The following is a 20,032-nucleotide window of genomic DNA, read 5'->3' as shown; positions in this document are numbered from 1 at the left end:
ATGGGACCTTCTCTGACACATTGAATTGATACATTTTTGAAAATTCTGCATCTATAAATACTTCTACTCGTGGTTTGATTTTTATCTGGTTGCACTTGTACCATTACATGCTAGGTTAAGTAGCAAGTGAGGGTGGATTTTTGTTTTTGGTTCCTCTGATATTTCATTTGTTTTTGGTTCCTCTGATATTTCATTTGTTTTTGGTTTCTCTGGTATTTCTCACCATTCCTATGATCAGTGTTTAAAAGGAAAATTCCCTAAAAGCGACAAGTTCCATGGGGAGTGAAGTGAAAAGCGAGAAATGAAGTGTGTTTCTTTGAAGTGAAGTGTGCAACTTATGAAGAAATTGAAAATACAGTCACATTTTAAATCTGTACTATAATGCTCTTTTTTTTGTGAACTGGTAAGTTTGTATTCTTCAGCATTAGGATATGCTGGCCACCTTCAAAATTCATCACAAAAATTACAAATTTCCTATCATTTACAATTCGATCTACATTGTGATAATATAGTTGTTTACACCAAAAAAAGTAAAGATGCTAGATACACAATCTCAATAAAATTCAGCTACTGTCGAAGTTTAATTTTGTCATCATCTCTTCCCGTTATTGTTGTGGGAAAACCAACACCATCATTGGGTCCCTCACCCTTCGGAGACGAAACACCAGTCAGACCCATTGGAAAATACTGTCATGTGCCCTCACACGCCGATCAGAGGTGTGAATTTTCTAGCAGATTTGACCACACGCCGGCGTGTGAGGTCAGTTTAGACAACTTTTTGGCATTTTCTTTTTTTCCAATTGGATTGGCTCTCCTTTTTGAGGCTTCCCGTTCAATTATTTCCTGAATCCGATCATCTTTTTTGGCAATCAGATCTGATTTTTAAGATTCCCGCAATTCCATCCACTTTTCAGGCTATTTCTGGCTGTTTGCGGCCATTTTTTCAGCATATTTTTTCCTTGTAGAATCGCCTCGTAATTCCGGCCCTACACATAATTTTTTTATTTCCTCTTTGATAATCCTGTCCAATTTCCAGTGAAGATATGGTTTTTTTGGCCTGATTTTAGAATGTCTTTCGGGATTGATATTTTTGCCCCAGAAGTGGAAATTCAAGCCCTATGATCACTGTAGAATCATTAATGGGAAGCTCAAACTATTTAGCTTGGGCTTCTTTGGTTGAATTGTGGTGCAAGGGTCAAGACCATTTAACTACCAAGGATTGTGTCGTAGATGACAAAAGGCTAGTGAGGAACATGCAAAAGTCAAAGCACAATCGGAGAAGGTTGATGCTCAACTATGTAGTCTTCTATGGTGATTATTGATTCCAAGTTGATTGCCTTTTTCGCCCATCCGAGACATGCTATTCAGTTTGGGAAAAGGTTCGTGCTTTATACCCTAATGACACATCTCGGTTCTATGATGTGATATCTCGCATGACCAACTAAAAGAAACAAGAATCCGATATGTTTACATACTTGGGACAAGTACATGCAATCATGGATAAATTTGAGATATTGATGCCAGTCATTGTGAATGTAGAAAAACAACAAGAGCACATACATACGTTGTTTCTAGTTCTTACACTTGCTGGACTTCTTCTTGACCATGATTTAGTGCGTGATCAAATTTTATCTAGTCCTATAATTCCTACAATTGATCAATTATTCTCTTGTCTATTTTGTCTTGCTACGCCTCCCCGTCAAAAAGTAGTTTCATCATCCACCATTGACTCCTCTATTCGCACATCTCAACCATAGACAAGTGAACATATCAACCTATGGAGAATCAAAGAGGAGATGGTTTTGGTAGATCTCAATCCAAGTGTAGCTATTTTCATAAGATTGGACTCACTCGTGACATATGTCATATTTTGCATGGTCCACCACCCAGTTATGATCCTACTGCTATATTGGATATAATGAGTCTCTTAGGAATCACGCAAGTAAGCAAACTTCTCCACAAGACTCAACCATTGCTCAGACTGACCACCTAATAATGCTCATATTGCTCAATCAGAATATGATGAGTTCCTTCAGTATCGAGCTTGCTCCACCATTAGCCTCGGTTACTCAGCCTAATGTCATGTTGTGGGTAATACTTTTTTTTTTGTGTGTTTCACAGTCTAATACTTTTGGCTCATGGGTCATGGGCTCATGCGCTTCAGATCATATTTCTGGTAACAAATCACTTATGTCTGATATTTGTTTATTCACAATCTCTTCTAGCTATTACTTTAGCCAATGGGATCCAAACCAAACCAAAAGGGGTTGGAAAAGCCAAACATCTCTTTATAGTCACTTTAGACTCTGTTCTTCATGACCCTGGTTCGCCTTTTAATCTAGCTCTGTAAGTCGTTTGACACGTGCCATAACCTTTTTTGAGGATTTCTTTCTCATGTAAAACTGCAGTACAGGACATATGATTCGCACAGGATATGAATCACAAGGCCTTTACGATCTTTACCTCTTCAAATTCCTTCACTAACATGCTCTGTTACAGATCATCCAACCCTAATTCACAAATATTTGGGACATCCGAGTCTATCTAAGTTGCAAAAGATGGTGCGTAGTTTGTCTAGTTTATCCACGTAATATTGTGAGTCGTGTCAACTTGGGAAACACAACCGTGCTACCTTTTCCCTTAATATTGAGGGTCGTTCAAAGTCTTTTTTTTCATTAGTTCATTTTGATATGAGGTCCTAGAAGAGTCAGTTCACCCTTAGGAGTTATTTTCTATAGGCAAAATTTTCTATGCAAAAATACAAAATCATTATGGTGTTTCTATTCATACTTTTCGTAGTAATAATGCCTTAGAATACTTATCCTCCCAGTTTCAAGAATTTATGACTCACCATGGAATTATTCACCAAACATCTCGTCCGCACACTCCTCAGCAGAATGGTGTATATAAAGGAAGAATAGGCATCTCATTGAGACTGCTCGCACTCTTCTCATTGAATTTTATGTTCCGCGGCGTTTTTTGGGCGATGTAGTCCTTGCATCTTGTTATTTGATTTATAAAATGCTCTTATCTTCTATTAAGAATTAGGTTCCACATTCTATACTATTTCCTCACTTACCTCTTTACTTTATCCCCCTCGTGTCTTTGGGATCACATGCTTTGTTCATAACTTAGCCCTTGGTAAAGATAAATTAGCTCCTCGTGCTCTCATGTGTCTTTCTTGGTTACTCTCGAGTTCAAAAAGAGTATCGTTGCTAATCACCTGATCTTCATCGATACATAATGTCTGCAGGTGTCACATTTGTTGAATCTCAACCTTACTATACATCTTATGATCATTCTGATGTCTTTGAGGTTTTATCGGTATTGATTTTTGAGAAATCTATAATTACTTCTACATCGCCACTTGTGCCACCATTCCTGACTTATCATCATTGTCTGCGCCACCACTAGTCCCAGATAATTCATATCATGCGTTAGATCTTGCTCCTACTACGGACTTGCCTCCTTCTAGTCAACCGATTTGACTTCAAAAGGTATACGATCCACTAGAAATGCTTACTCACATTATACTTTATTGAGTTGTCATCATCTCGTATCACGAAATTATGCCTTTGTATGATCTTTGTCCTCTATTTCCATTCTTAAGACTACACGTGAAACACTTTCTTATTTTGGATGGAGACATGCTATGCTTGATGAGATATTTGCTTGTACAAGTGGTACTTAGGAACTTCTCTCCCTTCCTGCAGAAAAATCTCCTGTTGGTTGTCGGTGGGTTTATGTAGTCAGAATTGGTCCAAATGGTTAGGCTGATTGGTTCAAGGCTTGTCTTGTTGCCAAAGGGTATACTCATATCGTTGGGCTCAATTGTAATACTTTCGCTCTTGTGGTGAAAATAGCAGTTGTTCGTCTTTTTCAATCTATAGCTGCTGCTCGTCATTGGCCTCTTCATCAGTTAGACATTAAAAATGCGTTTCTACATAATGATCTTGCAGAAGGTCTATGTGGAAACCCACATGGTTTTATTGCTCGGGGAGTCTACTAGCCTTGTATGTCGATTGCATAAGTCACTCTATGTTTTGTAACAGTCTTCTCGAGCCTGGTTGAAAAAGTTTAGCATAGTAATGAAGGAGGTTGGCATGACTCGTGAGGGAGCCGATCACTCTGTGTTGTATCGACATTCTGCACCAAATCGGTGTATTTATTTGGTTTACTTTGATGATATTCACTACAATGATCAAGATGGTATTACTAATTTGACACAACATTTCTTTAAGCATTTCGAGTCTAAAGACCTGGCAAACCTAAAGTATTTTCTTGGTATTGAGGTTGCTCCGTCTAAATCAGGTATTGTTATTTTTGAACGCAAGTATGCCTTAGACATTCTTGAAGAAAAGAAATGATGGGATGTAAACCCGTCGACACTCCTATGGATCCAATTGTAAACTCCTTCTGGGACAGGGGATTCACTCAGTAATTCTGAAATGTACAGACGATTGGTTGGAAAGTTGAATTATCTCACGGTCACTAGACCCGCCCTCTCTTTTTATGTTAGTGTTGTAAGTTAGTTTATGACTTCCCCTTGTGATAGTCATTGGGATGCAGTTGTTCCTATTCTATGACATATAAAATCAGCTCTTGGTAAAGGACTACTCTTTGAGGATCAAGACCACTGATAGACGTTCGACATCTGGATACTGTGTTTTAGTAGGAGGTAATTTGGTGTCGCGGAAGAGTAAAAAACAAAACGTGTTTGCTTGATCTAGTGCAGAATTCGAATACCGAGCAATGGCTGCAACAACTTGTGAGCTAGTTTGGATCAAACAGTTTTTGAGAGAGCTAAAATTTGGCGAAGTTGGTCAGATGAGACTTGTGTGTGATAATCAAGCGGCCCGTCATATTGCATCAAATCCCGTATTTCATGAAAGGACTAAGCACATTGACATTGACTGTTACTTTGGAGGTCTATCAGAACCTGTGTCCAAAGCTTAGAGAGCATTGTAGCCTCCGAACAAAAAATGGTAGGAAAAAGGTTCAAATCTGAGAAGATAATTGCTTAAAACAAGCTCCCGTAAGGGATACCCTCAATGATATTTACATCTAAACCAACAGCAACGGGCCAGTGTGGCTGAAGTTTTGTCAAATCAGGGATGAAATTTGAGCTTTAGAAGTCCTTTTAATGACCGGGAGATTTTGTGGTTAGCTTAGTTCTACAGCAAATTGGAGCAATTCAAAGGAATTTCAACTGACCAAGATAGATTGGAGCGGCAGGGCCACAATCAAGGTAGATTCAGTGTGAAAGGGGCCTCCAAAAAGTTAACCCTTATGATAATCAGACTGATGATTGGCCTTGGAAGCTAAAGTCAAAACTCCTCATAAAGTTTCCTGTTTGACTTGGCTTTTGGCTAAAAGCTGTGTTAACTCAAGAAAATCTAATGAAAAGGGGGATCCACCTAAGCCCTAGGTGTTTCTTTTGGGAAGAAAAGCTGAGACAGTAACCCACCTATTTATGCCCTGCAGGATTACCTTTCAACTACGGCAAATTTTCCCAAGTATGAAGGGGCTGAGCTGGGTGATGCCAAGGAAAATAGATCAGACCTTGGAAGATCTGGAGCAGTTATGCTAACACTTCAGACCATAAGGATAGGTGGAATTTATACCAGCTTGCATCTGGTGGGCTCCTTGGACAGAAAGAAACCTCAGGTGCCACCAGAACAAGAGCAACAACATTCAAAAGATGAAGATGAAGTGTTTAGTTTTGTTTCATTTTTAGTGTAAACAGGAGTATATGGAAGATCTAGAAGCAATTATGGATGTCTTAAGATCTTTGCAAATTTTTGTTAAAAGGGTATAAGATCTTCTGGATACTCCACCTCAATTGTAATTAGGAAACCTTTAACTTGTTGTAGTACGTTTCTGGTTTTTTGGAAATAGTATACAAGTTGTTACCTTTTCCAAAAAAAAAAAAAAAAAGAAAAAGAAAAAAACAACTGAATAGATCAGCTGTGTGCTCTGGCATGGTTCCACTTTGACCAGTGATGTTGAGAAGCAGTTCCCAGTGCTGTATTGTGAACTTGCAATGTAGGAATATGTGCTTTGTTTCCCTGTTAGATTACATAGAAAACATCTTGGTACCAGTGTCCTTCCTTTCTTCTGAAGGACTTCTTGGTTAGACAAGTTTTTCTGATTACTAACCAAGTGAAACTTGCACTCCTCTAGGAGTTAAACTTCTCTAAATATTCTTCCATTGATATTGAGCACTTCCAGATTCCCCATGTCTCTCTCTCTTAAACGCATTGTTAACTGTGAACTTGCCCTCCCTGTTGTGTTTCCAGATAACCCTGTCTTTGCATTTGTGTCAAGGCTCGTACCTCCCAATTTTCAGCAATGATGCCACTCTCTCTATTTCCCAATCATTCAAAAGTCTTCTAAAGAATAAGTTCCATCCTTATGTAGACCAACAATCACCTACCTTGGCATCAGGATTGGTGCAAATGGAGAAGTCTTGAAATGATTCACTCAAAGGGGTCTGATCAATCCAACCTTCTCTTCAAAATTTGAAACTGTTGTCGCTTCCCACTTTGAGTATCACATTTTCATCCATAATGCTCTGATTGTTCACCATACTGTCCATCCATATGGTGTTGTAACTACTCTGTGCACCTAGGACTCAACTCTCCATATTTTATTGTTATTACCTTCTTTCCGGAGTGCCTTATCCTCACTGATATCCATCGCCATTTCATTAAGAAACTTCTGTTTTGAACTTCTAGATTTCTGATACCCAGGCCTCCTCTTTCCTTGTTCAGCATTACAATACTCCACTTCACCATATAGTAACCTTGCCTTCTTTCCCTTCTTGCCATAGAAAGTTCCTTCTAATCCTGTTCAGTTTCTCGACAACTTTTGAAGGAATCGGGAATAATGACATAAAATAAGTGCGGAGGCAGTTCAGACTTCAGTACAGAGTTAATCTGAATCACTCTACCTCCCAATGAGAGGCATTATGCTTTCCATCTTGCTGGCTTCCTTTCTGTCTTTTCCAGAATCCCATCCCAAATCTTCAGTGCTTTGTGTTTGCTCCCTAAAGGCATGCCCAAATAGGTTGTTGACAATCCTTTAATTTTACACCCCTAAATGTTTGCCAACCCTTGAATTTGGGGTACATATTTAACAGGAATCAAAACTACTCTTCCCCAATTACCCTTTAGGCCTAACACTGCTTCAAGGAGGTTCAAAATCAATCTGATAAACTTCAGCTGTTCAGCTTTTGGTTCACACATTATGATGGTGTCATCTGCATATAATAAGTGAATGATTTCTTCTCCCCTTCCTGACTCAATTTACAAGGACTGAATCTAGCTGTGTTGATGCATACTTCTACCCATTTCAGCCACTTGTTGCAAAATCCCATTTGTCTTAGTGTTCAACATATAGGACCAATTTACATGGTCATAAGCTTTCTTGGATGTCCAACTTGCATAACCTGCATGTCCACCTTTTAATCTTGAGTCTATGCATTCACTAGCTATTGATGCAACATCCATGATCTGTCCCCCCTATAATGAAAGCCATCTGATTCTTGTTGACCAGGTTTCTTACCACCTTTTTGAGTCGCTTTTCCAATAGCATGGCTGTAATTTTGTATACTCCTATCAAACTGATTACTCTATAGTCCTTCAACTCAAAGGCTTCAATTTTTTGGGGATCAAAGCTATGATAGCAATAAAAATAGTTTATTTCAGCATCCAATATAATAATGCTAATGTTAATCCAATCCAATGCATAGTAATTGCTAATATTAATCCAAATCCTCAAAGTGAAATTTAAAGAACATATCGCTTCTTGTTTTGATCATTTAGGCTTCATTGTTGAAGAATACGCTTATCTGAGACGCATACTTCACCAATGTAGTGATAACAATCACTTCTCATCACTAAAGTGATGGTTTTAATGGCACTACCGGCATTGGTTGAGAAAATGTATTTTTATCACTTATCTCCTTGTGTGATCTTGGGCAATCCTCATGAGCTAGCTTTTGAGGATGAGTTACGCTTAAAGTCCATTTTTGTTAACATGGTATTTGACCTAAACTTTTGTAAGCCCATTTCACAAACCCTCTTTTCTCTACCTGCTGTATTGCGCTGGTTTTCTTTCGCTCAACTTAACCCATACAGCAACTCTAGGTCCTTCTCATATCTCCTCAGTCAAATGAGTCACTAACTTTGTTCCAGGACTACTAGTTACCACTCTACTCATTGAGCCTACTCTCTCTCTCTTCTCCAGGCCCTCTTCAGCCTAATTCACCCGCTCTCTCCTTCTCCAAGTGCACGCTCAATTTGTTTAGCACGATATCTCGCTACATCAGGTCCACTCATCAATTCCTAAAAAAGGACCAAATGTGCAAAAAAAAGGTTTTTAATATGTAGATCAGCGTGTCCATGTGTGACTAGAATCTGACCTTAGGTTTTCCATATTTGTGATCATCAATGTTAGGTTTCTCTATTTGTGATCATCAATGATCAATGGTATTGGTATTCTTATGTGATTGTACTCCTGGGGATGCTATTTTCATCAGGCAGTGCAGTATAATTTACAGAATTTTTCTTCCACTCAATTAAATGGAGCTTTGACATTGTTTGCTAATGCACATCCTCTTTTCTCTCGCATGCTACATTTAACTTGATCTTTTTAGAATTCAATACTTTTCCCAGTGTCGCCAATATGTCTTCTTTTCAAGTTTTGCAGTTTGTGCTGGTTCATGTAACAAACCTTCGTGCTAATCTATTTTATAATGTCATTGCTAGACCTGTCTAGTTGGAGCTGGTACAGATGGAAAACACACCGCACTGGAAGCAGTTACTATAGTTCTGGATTTGCCTCCTCCGCAACCTGGCTCAATGTCTGGACTTACCTCAGTTGACAGTGTATCTGCTTCTGACCCAAAGTCTGCTCTGGCATTGCAGAGAATGGTCCAAGCAGCAGTAAGAATTTCACCTACGAATTAATTTGTTGATAGTTGAATTACCATAATCTAGAAACTCTGTCATGACTGCATTTATTTTTCTGAATGGGTTCTGACATACTTGAAGGTTTGGTTCCTTGGGGAAAATGCAAATTATGCTGCCTCTGAGTATGCTTGGGAGTCAGCAACCCCTCCAGGTACAGCGTTGATGATGTTAGATGCAGATAAGATGGTTGCTGCTGCCAGTTCTCGTAATCCTACTCTGGCTGGTGCTCTGACTCGGCTCCAACGGTGTGCTTTCAATGGAAGCTGGGAGGTAGAAGTTTTAAGCCCTCAAAAAGTTTTTCTTATTTGGCAAGCTTTGATATATTCCATACATGATTTATGCTTTTGGTTATTGGTTACGAGTGCTTATTAGTTGTGAATATGAAGAACATGAGAACATATATTTCTCCCTTTTTTCCAAAATTTTTATGAGCAACTTGATCAATTCTTTGTCTAACATTGATTATTTTGTTTTTAAAAATATGGAACTGTGGATTTGAAGAATACATGGAAAGTTAACTAATTAGGATAAAAAACGTATTTTTACAGTTTCCAGATTATAACCAGGTTAAATAAAATGGAACAGTGTGTTTATCTTGTTGTTACTGCCAATCTTCTCTTGATAATGGTAACATGTTATATCCGTCGGCGTCCAAAGCAGGGCTTGTATCTAATATTCACAAATACAAACCCCTGTAATTCTTACAAGGAGTCAAAGGTTTGTCAATGATTCTGCATCAATTGTAAATTGTTCTTTACACCAAAAATGAAAAGGAGAAATGTGTATACTCTTGAATTTTTTTGGTTGGGCTGCTCTTGCCTTCAAAACAACTGGTATTCCTCCAAATCATCCACCATAGGCAAATCTAGAACAATCTTCCACCATTCCTTGTGACATGTTCTTCCCCTTATACTGTTCCAGCTGCATATCAGAACAAAAGTGTCTGTAGGAATCACCCAACTAGTTTCAGCTTAATGCTACAGAAGTTGCCAGAGTTGGCTAGTAATAAATGGTCATTGTTTTCAGCTTTCTGCTGGTATAAAAAGCACCTAGGACTGAGCTGAAAGCCTCTTCTCTGAAGAATTTCCCGTATGGCAAGCTTTTCTTATAAGCCACGAAAGACAGACAACTTCAGATGGCACTTTGATCTTCCAAATCTGTTTCCAGCACGAGGTGCTGGACTTCCTTGTAGATGATAGATAGTAGTATGCTGCTCTGACTGAATTCTGAGTTGCTTCTTCTTTTCCATTTAATCCTGTAAAGCTTTCTAGCTGGATGGGGAACTCAGTGACTCTAGTAACATCCTATTAATTAAGAAGCCTTCTGGAAGATACTTTCAATCCTAGGGGCTTCAAGATTCTTCTATAGTAGGATACATTGAGACAAATGAACCAGGGAACAGGTCTTTCAGTGCTCCATGGCCAAGCCAGTCATCGTTCCAGAATGAAATTCTCCTCCCATTTTCCATCTTGAAACCTGTGTTTGCTACAAACTCCTCCCAAAGATTCCTAACGGATTTTCAATTGCCAACTCCATATGATGTTCTGACTGGTTTGGTGCTCCAGTGTCCCAATTGCCTCATCCCTGCAGCTTATGACCCGTCTCCATAAAGTTTACTTTTCATTGTTTTATCTCCAAAGTTATTTCATTAAATGGCCCTCCCAATATTAAGAACTATTTTGTTTATGATCAGTGTTTTGGACGGTGAAAGGCGACAAGGGTCTGCCTTGCCACAAGGCAAGGCGAGCGCCGAGCGCCTTTTTGAAGTGCGCTGCCAGTTAATGCCTAAAAATTAAAATATTAAATTGCATGTATAAATAATTAAAATCTTAATAGCAATTAACATATTAGCAAATATTTCAATTCAAAAACTGAAAATAGATAGTACATACTAAAAGTCTAGAACTTGAAGAGAAAAAAAAGTCAAAAAAGTTAAGGGAAAAAACAGAGGCAGAAGTAACATTGAAGTCTGAAGAAGCAGGAAAGGAATTATGAAGAAGAAAAGAAAAAATACATATCGGTTGGAGTTTGGAGTCACCGAAAAAGTCAGGCTTGTCGTCGGAGAAGTCTAGTTGAGTCTACTGGTCGGAGTCGTAGTCGCAGTCTCAGAGTGCAACTGTGCTAATCTGGAAAGAAAATCCTAAATTACCTTTTTAACTTGTAAAACCCTTGTGAGACGATAAGAGTTTGAGAGAACTAAGTTTGATTATTCCCACAAGCTATAGGGGTTTAAATACCTCTGTGTACATGTCCTAAAAAGGAAAGAAAATCAATACCTAATCAATACAAATCGATATCAAAATTAATCTAGCGTAAATATAGGAGGAAATCAAGCTACCTACTATATTTACACATGCTATAGAACACTCCCAGGGTTCTAACATTTCCCCTCAAGCTGGTGCATATAAATTCTATGTACCAAACTTGTTACATGTATAACTTGTTTTGGGACCTGCTAAGGACTTGGTGAATGTCTGCAAACTGATCTCTTGATGGCGAGAACCTTGTGACCGTGTCTCCTGAAAGTACCTTTTCTCTAACAAAATGATAAACAATCTCTATGTATTTGGTCCTCTCGTGAAATACTATATTCGATGCAATGTGAAGTGCAACTTGATTGTTGCACACTAGTTCCATTCCTTTAGTATCTCCAAATTTCAACTCCTTTAGTAGTTGCTTGATCCATATGAGTTCACATGTTGCCACTGCTATAGCCTGATATTTTTCTTTTGCACTAGATCAACAACCACATTTTGTTTATTACTTTTCCAAGATACCAGATATCCCCCAACTAGAAAGCAATATCCTTAAGTGGATTGTTTGGAGAGGGTGACCTTGCCTAATCTGCATCTAGATATCCAAAAATTTTCTCTTATCTTGGTCCTCATAAAAAAGTCCTTTTCTGGGAGCAGATTTTATGTATCGAAGAATGCGAATAACGGCATTCCAATGACTATCACAAGGAGAATTCAAGAACTAACTTACGACACTAATCGGAAGGTAGATAATTCAACTTTCCTACCAGCCTTCTATATCTTCATGGATCGCTATGAGGCTCCCCCTAGACCTGGTAGGAGCTTAACATTTAAATCCATTGGAGAATCAATAGGACTATAATCTACCATCCCCGTCTCTTCAAGAATATCAAGTGCATCCTTCCTTTTTGAAATGACAATTCCTGTTTTGGATTGAGCAACCTCAATGCCCAAGAAGTACCTCAATCTTTGTCTAACAGTGCTAGAAAAGGTGATGTTTCAATTTGGTAATTCCCTCATCATAATTGCCTGTGATAACTATGTCATTAACATACACTACCAAGTACAAGCACAAACTTGAAGCAAGAGTGACAATAAAACACAAACTGATCAGCTTCACTTTGTAACATGCCAAAACTGCTCAAAAACCATGCTTGAGGAGACTGCTTCGGGGCATAAAGTGCTCATCATAGTTTGCACACCATGTTACTACACTCCCCTTGAGCAACAAAACCAGGTGGTTGCTCCATAAAGAAAGACATTATTAATATCCAACTGGTAGAAAGGCTAATGACGAAACACAACCATGGATAAAAAGAGAAACTGAACACTGAAGAAATCTTGGCCATAGGAGAGAACACATCACCATTGTCAAGACCAAAAATCTATGTATAACCCTTGTGTGAGAAATATTGGAGAAAATATTATTGAATTGCATATCTAAATTGTTACATGAAGACCCTATTTATAGACACTACATTGGAAACCTTTTCCAACCTATTCTTATTCCTATTCTAATTCCTATTCTAAGTAAGAAATACTTATTCCTATTCTAACACTCCCCCTCAAGCTGGTGCATACAAATCATATGCACTTAGCTTGCTACAAATGTAATTAATACGAGGACATGTGAGACTTGGTGAACATATCTGCAAGCTGATCATTTGACTTCACAAATTATGTAACAATATCTTCTGAGAGTATCTTTTCTCTGACAAAGTGACAGTCAATCCCAATGTGATTAGTCCTTTCATGAAATACTTGATTTGATGCGATATGAAGAGCCGCTTGATTATCACACACAAGGTTCATCTGATCAATTTTGCCAAATTTTAGTTCTCCCAGTAACTGTTTGAGCCAAACTAACTCACAAGTTGCTATCGCCATTGCTCGATATTCTGATTTTGCACTAGATCGAGCAATCACATTTTGTTTCTTACTCTTCCACGACACCAAATTACCTCCAACTAAAACACAATATCTGGATGTCGAACATCTGTCAGAGGGTGATCCTGCCCAATCAGCGTCTATATATGTAATGATATGCTCATGACCTTGATTCTCAAAGAGTAGTCCTTTGCCGGGGGCTGACTTTATATATCGAAGAATACGAACAACTGCTTCCAATGACTCACAAGGGGAAGTCATAAACTGAGTTACAACACTCACGGGAAAAGAGATGCCTGGTCTAGTCACTGTGAGATAATTCAACTTTCTAACAAGTCGTCTATACCTGTCAGGATTACTAAGTGGCTCCCCCTGTCCCGGAAGAAGTTTAATATTCGCATCCATCGGAGTGTCAATAGGTCTACATCCCATCATTCCTGTCTCCTCAAGAATGTCTAAGGCATACATGCGTTGAGAGATAACAATGTCTGATCTAGACTGAGCAACCTCAATACCTAGAAAATACTTCAATCTGCCAAGGTCTTTAGTCTGAAAGTGCTTAAAAAGATGTTGCTTTAAATCGGTGATACCATCTTGATCCTTACTAGTGATAACAATATCATCAACATAAACAACCAAATAGATACATCGACCTGGTGCAGAATGTCAATAAACACTGTGTGATCAGCTTCTCTACGAGTCATGCCAAACTCCTGAATTACTGTGTTGAACTTCCAAAACCAAGCTCGAGGAGACTGTTTCAGACCATAGAGTGACCTATGCAATCGACATACAAGGCTACTAGATTCCCCCTGAGCAACAAAACCAGGTGGTTGCTCCATATAGACTTCTTCCTTAAGATCACCATGCAGAAAAGCATTCTTTATGTCCAACTGATAAAGAGGCCAATGACGAACGACAACCATAGACAGAAAAAGACGAACATATGCTATTTTAGCCATAGGAGCGAAAGTGTCACTATAATCTAGCCCAAATATCTTAGTATACCCTTTGGCGACAAGGCGATCCTTAAGTCGATCAACCTGACCATCTGGACCAATTTTGACTGCATAAACCCAACGACAACCAACAGTAGATTTACCTGCAGGAAGGGAGACAAGCTCCCAAGTACCACTCTTATGTAAAACAGACATCTCATCAACCATAGCCTGCCTCCATCCAGAATGAGAAAGTGCTTCACCTGTAGTCTTAGGAAGGGAAACAGAGGACAAAGACGACACAAAGGCATAATAAGGTAATGATAGACGATGATAATTTAAGAAGGTATAATGTAGGTTAGTATTTTGAGTAGATTGTATACCTTTTTTGAAGTGCAAGCGGTGGGCTAGATAGAGGCAAGTCCGCAGTAGGAGCAGGGTCTGGCACATGACATGAATCATCTGGGACTAGGGTTGGACGTGGACGACGATGATAAGTTAGTAGTGGTGGCACTGCAAATGGAGATGTAGACGTAACTGCAGATCCCTCAAAGGTTGGCACTGGTAAAACTTGAGGTATAGGTAAGACGGTAGAGACATCAGTATCAGAAGATGTATAGTAAGTTTGAGACTCAAAAAATGCAACATCAGCGGACATAATGTATCGTTGAATATCATGTGAACAACAATGATACCCTTTTTGAACTCTAGAGTAACCAAGAAAGACACATTTGAGGGCATGAGGAGCTAATTTATCTTTCCCTGGGGCTAAATTATGAACAAAGCATGTGCTCTCAAAGACACGAGAGGGAATAAGATAGAGATTTGATTGAGGAAACAATATGGAATGTGGAACTTGATTCTGAATAGACGAAGAGGGCATTCTGTTAATTAAATAACAAGCTGAAAGGACTGCATTGCCCCAAAAACGCAGCGGAACATGGGATTGAATGAGGAGAGTGCGAGCAGTCTCTATGAGATGCGTATTCTTTCTTTCTGCGACAACATTTTGTTGAGGAGTGTATGGACAAGATGTTTGGTGAATGATTCCGTGGTGAGACATAAATTGCTGAAATTGGGATGATAAGCATTCTAAGGCTGAAATTGAGCATCTACTTTCTCCCAATGTTCTTTGACTTTTGCATCTTCCTCCGTAGTCTTTTCCTTTACATCTACCACATAAGTCTTGTTCGTTAAGTGATCGTGCACACCTTGACCCTTGTACCACAATTCAACTGACGAAGCCCAAGATAAATAGTTTGAACTTCCCAATAGAAGTTTTGAAGTGATTGTAAGGTTAGAATTTTCAATTCCTATATTTTAAGAACCAAAAACATCACATCCAAAAGACATTATGATAAATTTGTCTCAGGAACAACAAGAAAATCTTGATTATTGAGACCTGATCGTCGGAAAATTCAAAGCTCGAAATTATTTTTACCAAAAACAGCCTGAGAATAGCCGGAAACCTAATTCCGGCGATCGAATCTGGTCGGAATCAGAAAAAAAATAATTACATAGTCAGCCTCGGAATGAAGAGGCGACTCAGATAGAAAATAAAAATTGTCGAATAAAACCGTCCGGAAAAAGTCAAGCACCAGCGCGTGGGTCTGACAGTTCGCCGGCAAAAATCCTACTGGCGGTGCGTGACGGCCCGTGTAGCACTGGGTTTCCGGTGGGGATGACTGGGCTTTGCTCAACGTGAAATTTTGCAGCTAGTGGTGGTGTCAATTTTATGAAAACAGTGACGGAAAATAATAATTATCCGGACAGCAACTAGGTTACCGGAAAATATTATTTTTCTTAATTTTTTTTCTCACAATTGCTCTGATACCATGTGAGAAATATTGGAGAAAATATTATTGAATTGCATATCTAAATTGTTACATGAAGACCTTATTTATAGACACTACATTGGAAACCTTTTCCAACTATAATTTCTATTCTTATTCCTATTCTAATTCCTATTCTAAGTAAGAAATACTTATTCCTACTCTAACGCCTTGACGTTTAGTTGAGCTTTAAGGCAATCAATCTATCCGTCGGGGCCAACCTTCACGGTATATACTTACTCACAACCAATTTTAGATTTATCAAGCTCCCAAGTACCACTAGAGTGTAAGGTAGACGTCTCTTCAATTATGGCTTGTTTCCAGCCTGGATAAGAAAGAGCTTCACATGTAGTCTTAGGAATAGACACAAATGATGGTGATGATACAAAGACAAGATGGGCCTGTGACAATGATGATACCTCAAACAAGTATCGATAAGATTAGGGTTTCAAGTAGAGCGATTACCTTTTCAAGTGACGATGGAAGGACCCTGGGTAGACAAGTCCTCAACAGGCAAGGATTCTGGCGGATGACGTGAATCATCTGGGCGCGGACGAGATGAAAGGTTAACAATGGTGGAGGTGCAGAGGAGTAAGATGGAGTCATAGGAGTTGGGATAAATTATGGCAGGATCCCCACAGGATGGAAGTGGTATAACCTTGGAAATGTCTAATTGTTGAGCAGATGAGGATGTAAAGTAGGTCTGACCATCAATAATGTGTAACAATAACTAACATACAGTATCAGTGGATGTTAGGTGACAAGCATCAATATCCCTTATGTACCCTTGATAACCAGGAAAGAGACGTTCAAGAGTACATGGAGCAAATATGTCTTTTCCTGGAGTGAGTATGTGGAAAAAGCATGTCCTCCCAAAGACGCGTGCTGGGAGAAAGAATAAGGTTAAACAGTGGTTTGAGCTTGGGACTTTCATGTTGGAGGTCTCAAGTTCGAAACCCCTTGCCAGCAAAAGCAAGGGGTTTGCCTGGTACGGGTTACCTCACCTATGTGGTTTGCGAGTTATTGCACAAGAGCGAGGGTTTTACCATGTGCGCACCCAAAGGGTAGCGGCTTCAGATTTCCCTTGTCATAAAATAGATTGACTTGGGAAACAAAACAGAGTGCGGTACCTGATTATGAATAGCAGGGGGAAGCATATGATAATCAAATAATAAGAGGTGAGCACTGTGTCATCCCAAAATCACAGTGGAACATTTGCTTGTATGAGAAAAGTGTGTGCAATCTCAACAATATGCCTATTTTTCTCTATGCAATCCCATTTTGTTGTGCAGTGTATGTACAGGATGGCTGAAGAAGAATTCCATGGGATGACATAAGTTGGTGAAATTGAGATGATAATATTCACGTGGATGATCACTAATGTTTCAGTGTGGATGACCTGTTTGCTATGATACCATGTGAGAAGAAAAGAGTTTGACAGAGAACTCAGCTTGATTATTCCCACAAGCTATTGGGGTTTAAATAGTTAAGTATGCATGTCTGAAAAAGGAAAGGAAATCAATACATAATCAATGCAAATTAATACCAATCAGGCTAGAGAAAGCTAGGAGGAAATCAAGCTGCCTACTATATGTACACATTTACTATAGAATATTCCTAGGATTCTAACAACCCTAAATTTGTTGCCTTTTTTTTAAAAAAAAAAGAAAATACAAAAGGCAACACCTTTATCGCCTATCGCCTTTCGTTTCGATTGTCTCCATGGCGTTGCCTTTTGGAGATCACCTCACCACAAAGCTAAAAGGCGATGAAGGGTTGCCTCGGCGAAGAAGCGATAACCTTTCACAACACTGTTTATGATGTTATAAATTGTGAGTAGCTCGAGTTTCAGTCTCTTTGTCAAAGATGAAAATTATCTGCCTTTGTATTTACACCATAGGCTGTGTTCAAGAGCAAATTCATCGTAAAACTGTGTCCAATCAACTTTTCTATTTACTTTAGAAACTGGGAATTGCTTTGTTTATAATCTTATTAATGGCGAGTACTTTGAGTTTCCTTTCCGGTTGCTGAAGATGAAAAGTTAAGCTGCCTTTGTGTTTTAAACTTTTGGTGGTGTTCTGGAGCAAATCCATCCTAAATTGCATCAAGTTATTGCCTCGCTGAAAAAGTGTATACAAATATATCAGTATAGCTTAGTTAGTTCTAGTTATTAATCCAACTATAAATGCTTCATATTATTCTCAATATACAACATTGAGTGTATTATAATTTAAAAATGTAATTATTGAGTGTTCCGTGGTTTCACTTCTTACAAATGTCAAATTTCAGGTTCGTATAATTGCGTCCCAGGCTCTTACAACTATTGCAATTCGATCTGGCGAGCCATATAGGTTACAGATTTATGAATTTTTACATGCCTTAGTCCAGGGTGGTGTACAGTCTCAGTTCTCAGATATGCATATTAGCAATGGAGAGGACCAGGGATCCAGTGGCACTGGCCTTGGATCTTTAATCGGTCCTATGTTGAAGGTCCTTGATGAAATGTATTCTGCGCAGGATGAATTAATAAAGTAAGTACACTATTCTGGCTTATTTCAACACTATTGCACCATTTGTGGTCCTCATTAACACATTGTGCTTGAATATGTAGAGATATGCGCAATCATGATAATGCAAAAAAAGAATGGACGGATGAGGAACTAAAGAAATTATATGAAACTCATGAGAGGCTCTTGGATCTCGTTTCTCTGTTCTGTTATGTTCCAAGATCAAAGTATCTTCCTTTAGGGCCAACAAGGTATGCTATTCTTAAATTTCCCTCAACTTGTACTTTGAGTATTCAATGAATTTTCTTTAGTTTTATGCAAGAGCGAGAGAGTGCCAACATCAATTCACTTGTTAGGACTTAGGAGTGTATTAGGCAATGTTATCAAAGGCAATAAGCCCAAAGAAATCTAAGGTCTGTCAGGGCTTTAAGCGCAAGATGCAATTCAAGTGTGGGCTTTAATGAAGAAAAGCACAATTGAAAAAATAATAATACAAATATGTATGTTTAGCATAAGACTAATAATTATAAGCATGAATATTAAATATATGGTCAAAGAAATTGAAACTTTATTTGTGAAAGTGACATATCAATTTTTTACGTGCCACCTATTTGGGATTACCACTCAGTGGCAAGGGAAATATGTCTTAGGTCCTTGATGACGACACTACAATGCTCTCTAGGCGAGGTAAAACACCCAATGTTTGGTACCTCGCTTCAGGGCTATAGCGCGCTTTTGACAACACTGGCTTTAGGAGGTGGAGACGTAGGTTGAATCATCTTATTTGTCATAGGATGGAATGTTAGTTCCATATACGGATATAAAAATGATATAAAGTTCTAAATTGGTAAAAGTTATAAAATTGTGAGGATGTATGAAAATAGTATTGAAAGCAAATGTAAGAATTAATTGCAATATCTGGCATAATAAAGTATTTATGCGAATTCGATTAAGGTAGCATTTGGTCATAGATTCCCAAATATTTTTGGGAAATTAGGGGCGAGGTTTGGATTTGGAAGTTTCAAAATGTGTTTGGCCATAATTTTTGGAAACATATTTCACTTTTTTGAGACTTGAAACATGACTTGTACCCATAAGTTCTATAAACTATCAAAAGTAACAATAAGTTTTAAAATCTATCAGAAACTATAAGTTTGGAACAAAATTATCATTTTTATAATAAACTAGATAATACATTATCCTCAAATCACAACACAATTGATTCAACTGAATTTATTTCACTTTTTAAGTGGAAGACTAAGACCTATTTTGATTTTTAAAAACTACTAACTCAATTACTAGCTGCTACAATCCATCAAATTACAATTAGTTATGAAGATCCATCAGTGAAAGATATAAATAATTACAACAGTAGTAACTATTATTCTTAATATAATCTTTTCAAATTCTATGAACAATCTTTTCATGGAGAGCATGTATTTCCAGATCACATAACTGAAAAGAGTAGATAGGAATTAGTTGGGGAATTTGGGCTAAGTTTTAACATTTTAAAAGGAATCAATAGCTATGTGTTGGCCCAAAAACAAATTTTTAGCAGATTTTGTGATTTGATTTTCAAAATCTACAATAAAACTAAACATTCTATGGCCAAACAGATTTTGCCAAAAAAGTTCCCCT

At 38.3% G+C, this 20,032-nt stretch overlaps 1 protein-coding gene across 3 annotated transcripts in view; it reads left to right on the top strand.

The window, feature by feature from the left end:
- The window catches only part of LOC107020375, a 67,435-nt gene that overhangs the window by 33,604 nt on the left and 13,799 nt on the right, over positions 1-20,032 (top strand). For all 3 annotated transcript variants that reach the window (XR_001456864.2, XM_015220716.2, XM_015220717.1), the window contains 4 exons: positions 8,772-8,948; positions 9,057-9,245; positions 18,177-18,418; positions 18,499-18,645. Coding sequence is in view for 2 of the 3 variants with exons in the window: in XM_015220716.2 (XP_015076202.1) it covers positions 8,772-8,948; positions 9,057-9,245; positions 18,177-18,418; positions 18,499-18,645 (755 nt within the window). In the remaining variant the exon portion in view is untranslated. The remainder of the gene's footprint in view (positions 1-8,771; positions 8,949-9,056; positions 9,246-18,176; positions 18,419-18,498; positions 18,646-20,032) is intronic.

This window comes from Solanum pennellii, chromosome 5, assembly GCF_001406875.1.
Source record: "Solanum pennellii chromosome 5, SPENNV200".
Classification (NCBI taxonomy): domain Eukaryota; kingdom Viridiplantae; phylum Streptophyta; class Magnoliopsida; order Solanales; family Solanaceae; genus Solanum; species Solanum pennellii.
This window is presented reverse-complemented; position numbering and strand designations above follow the sequence as displayed.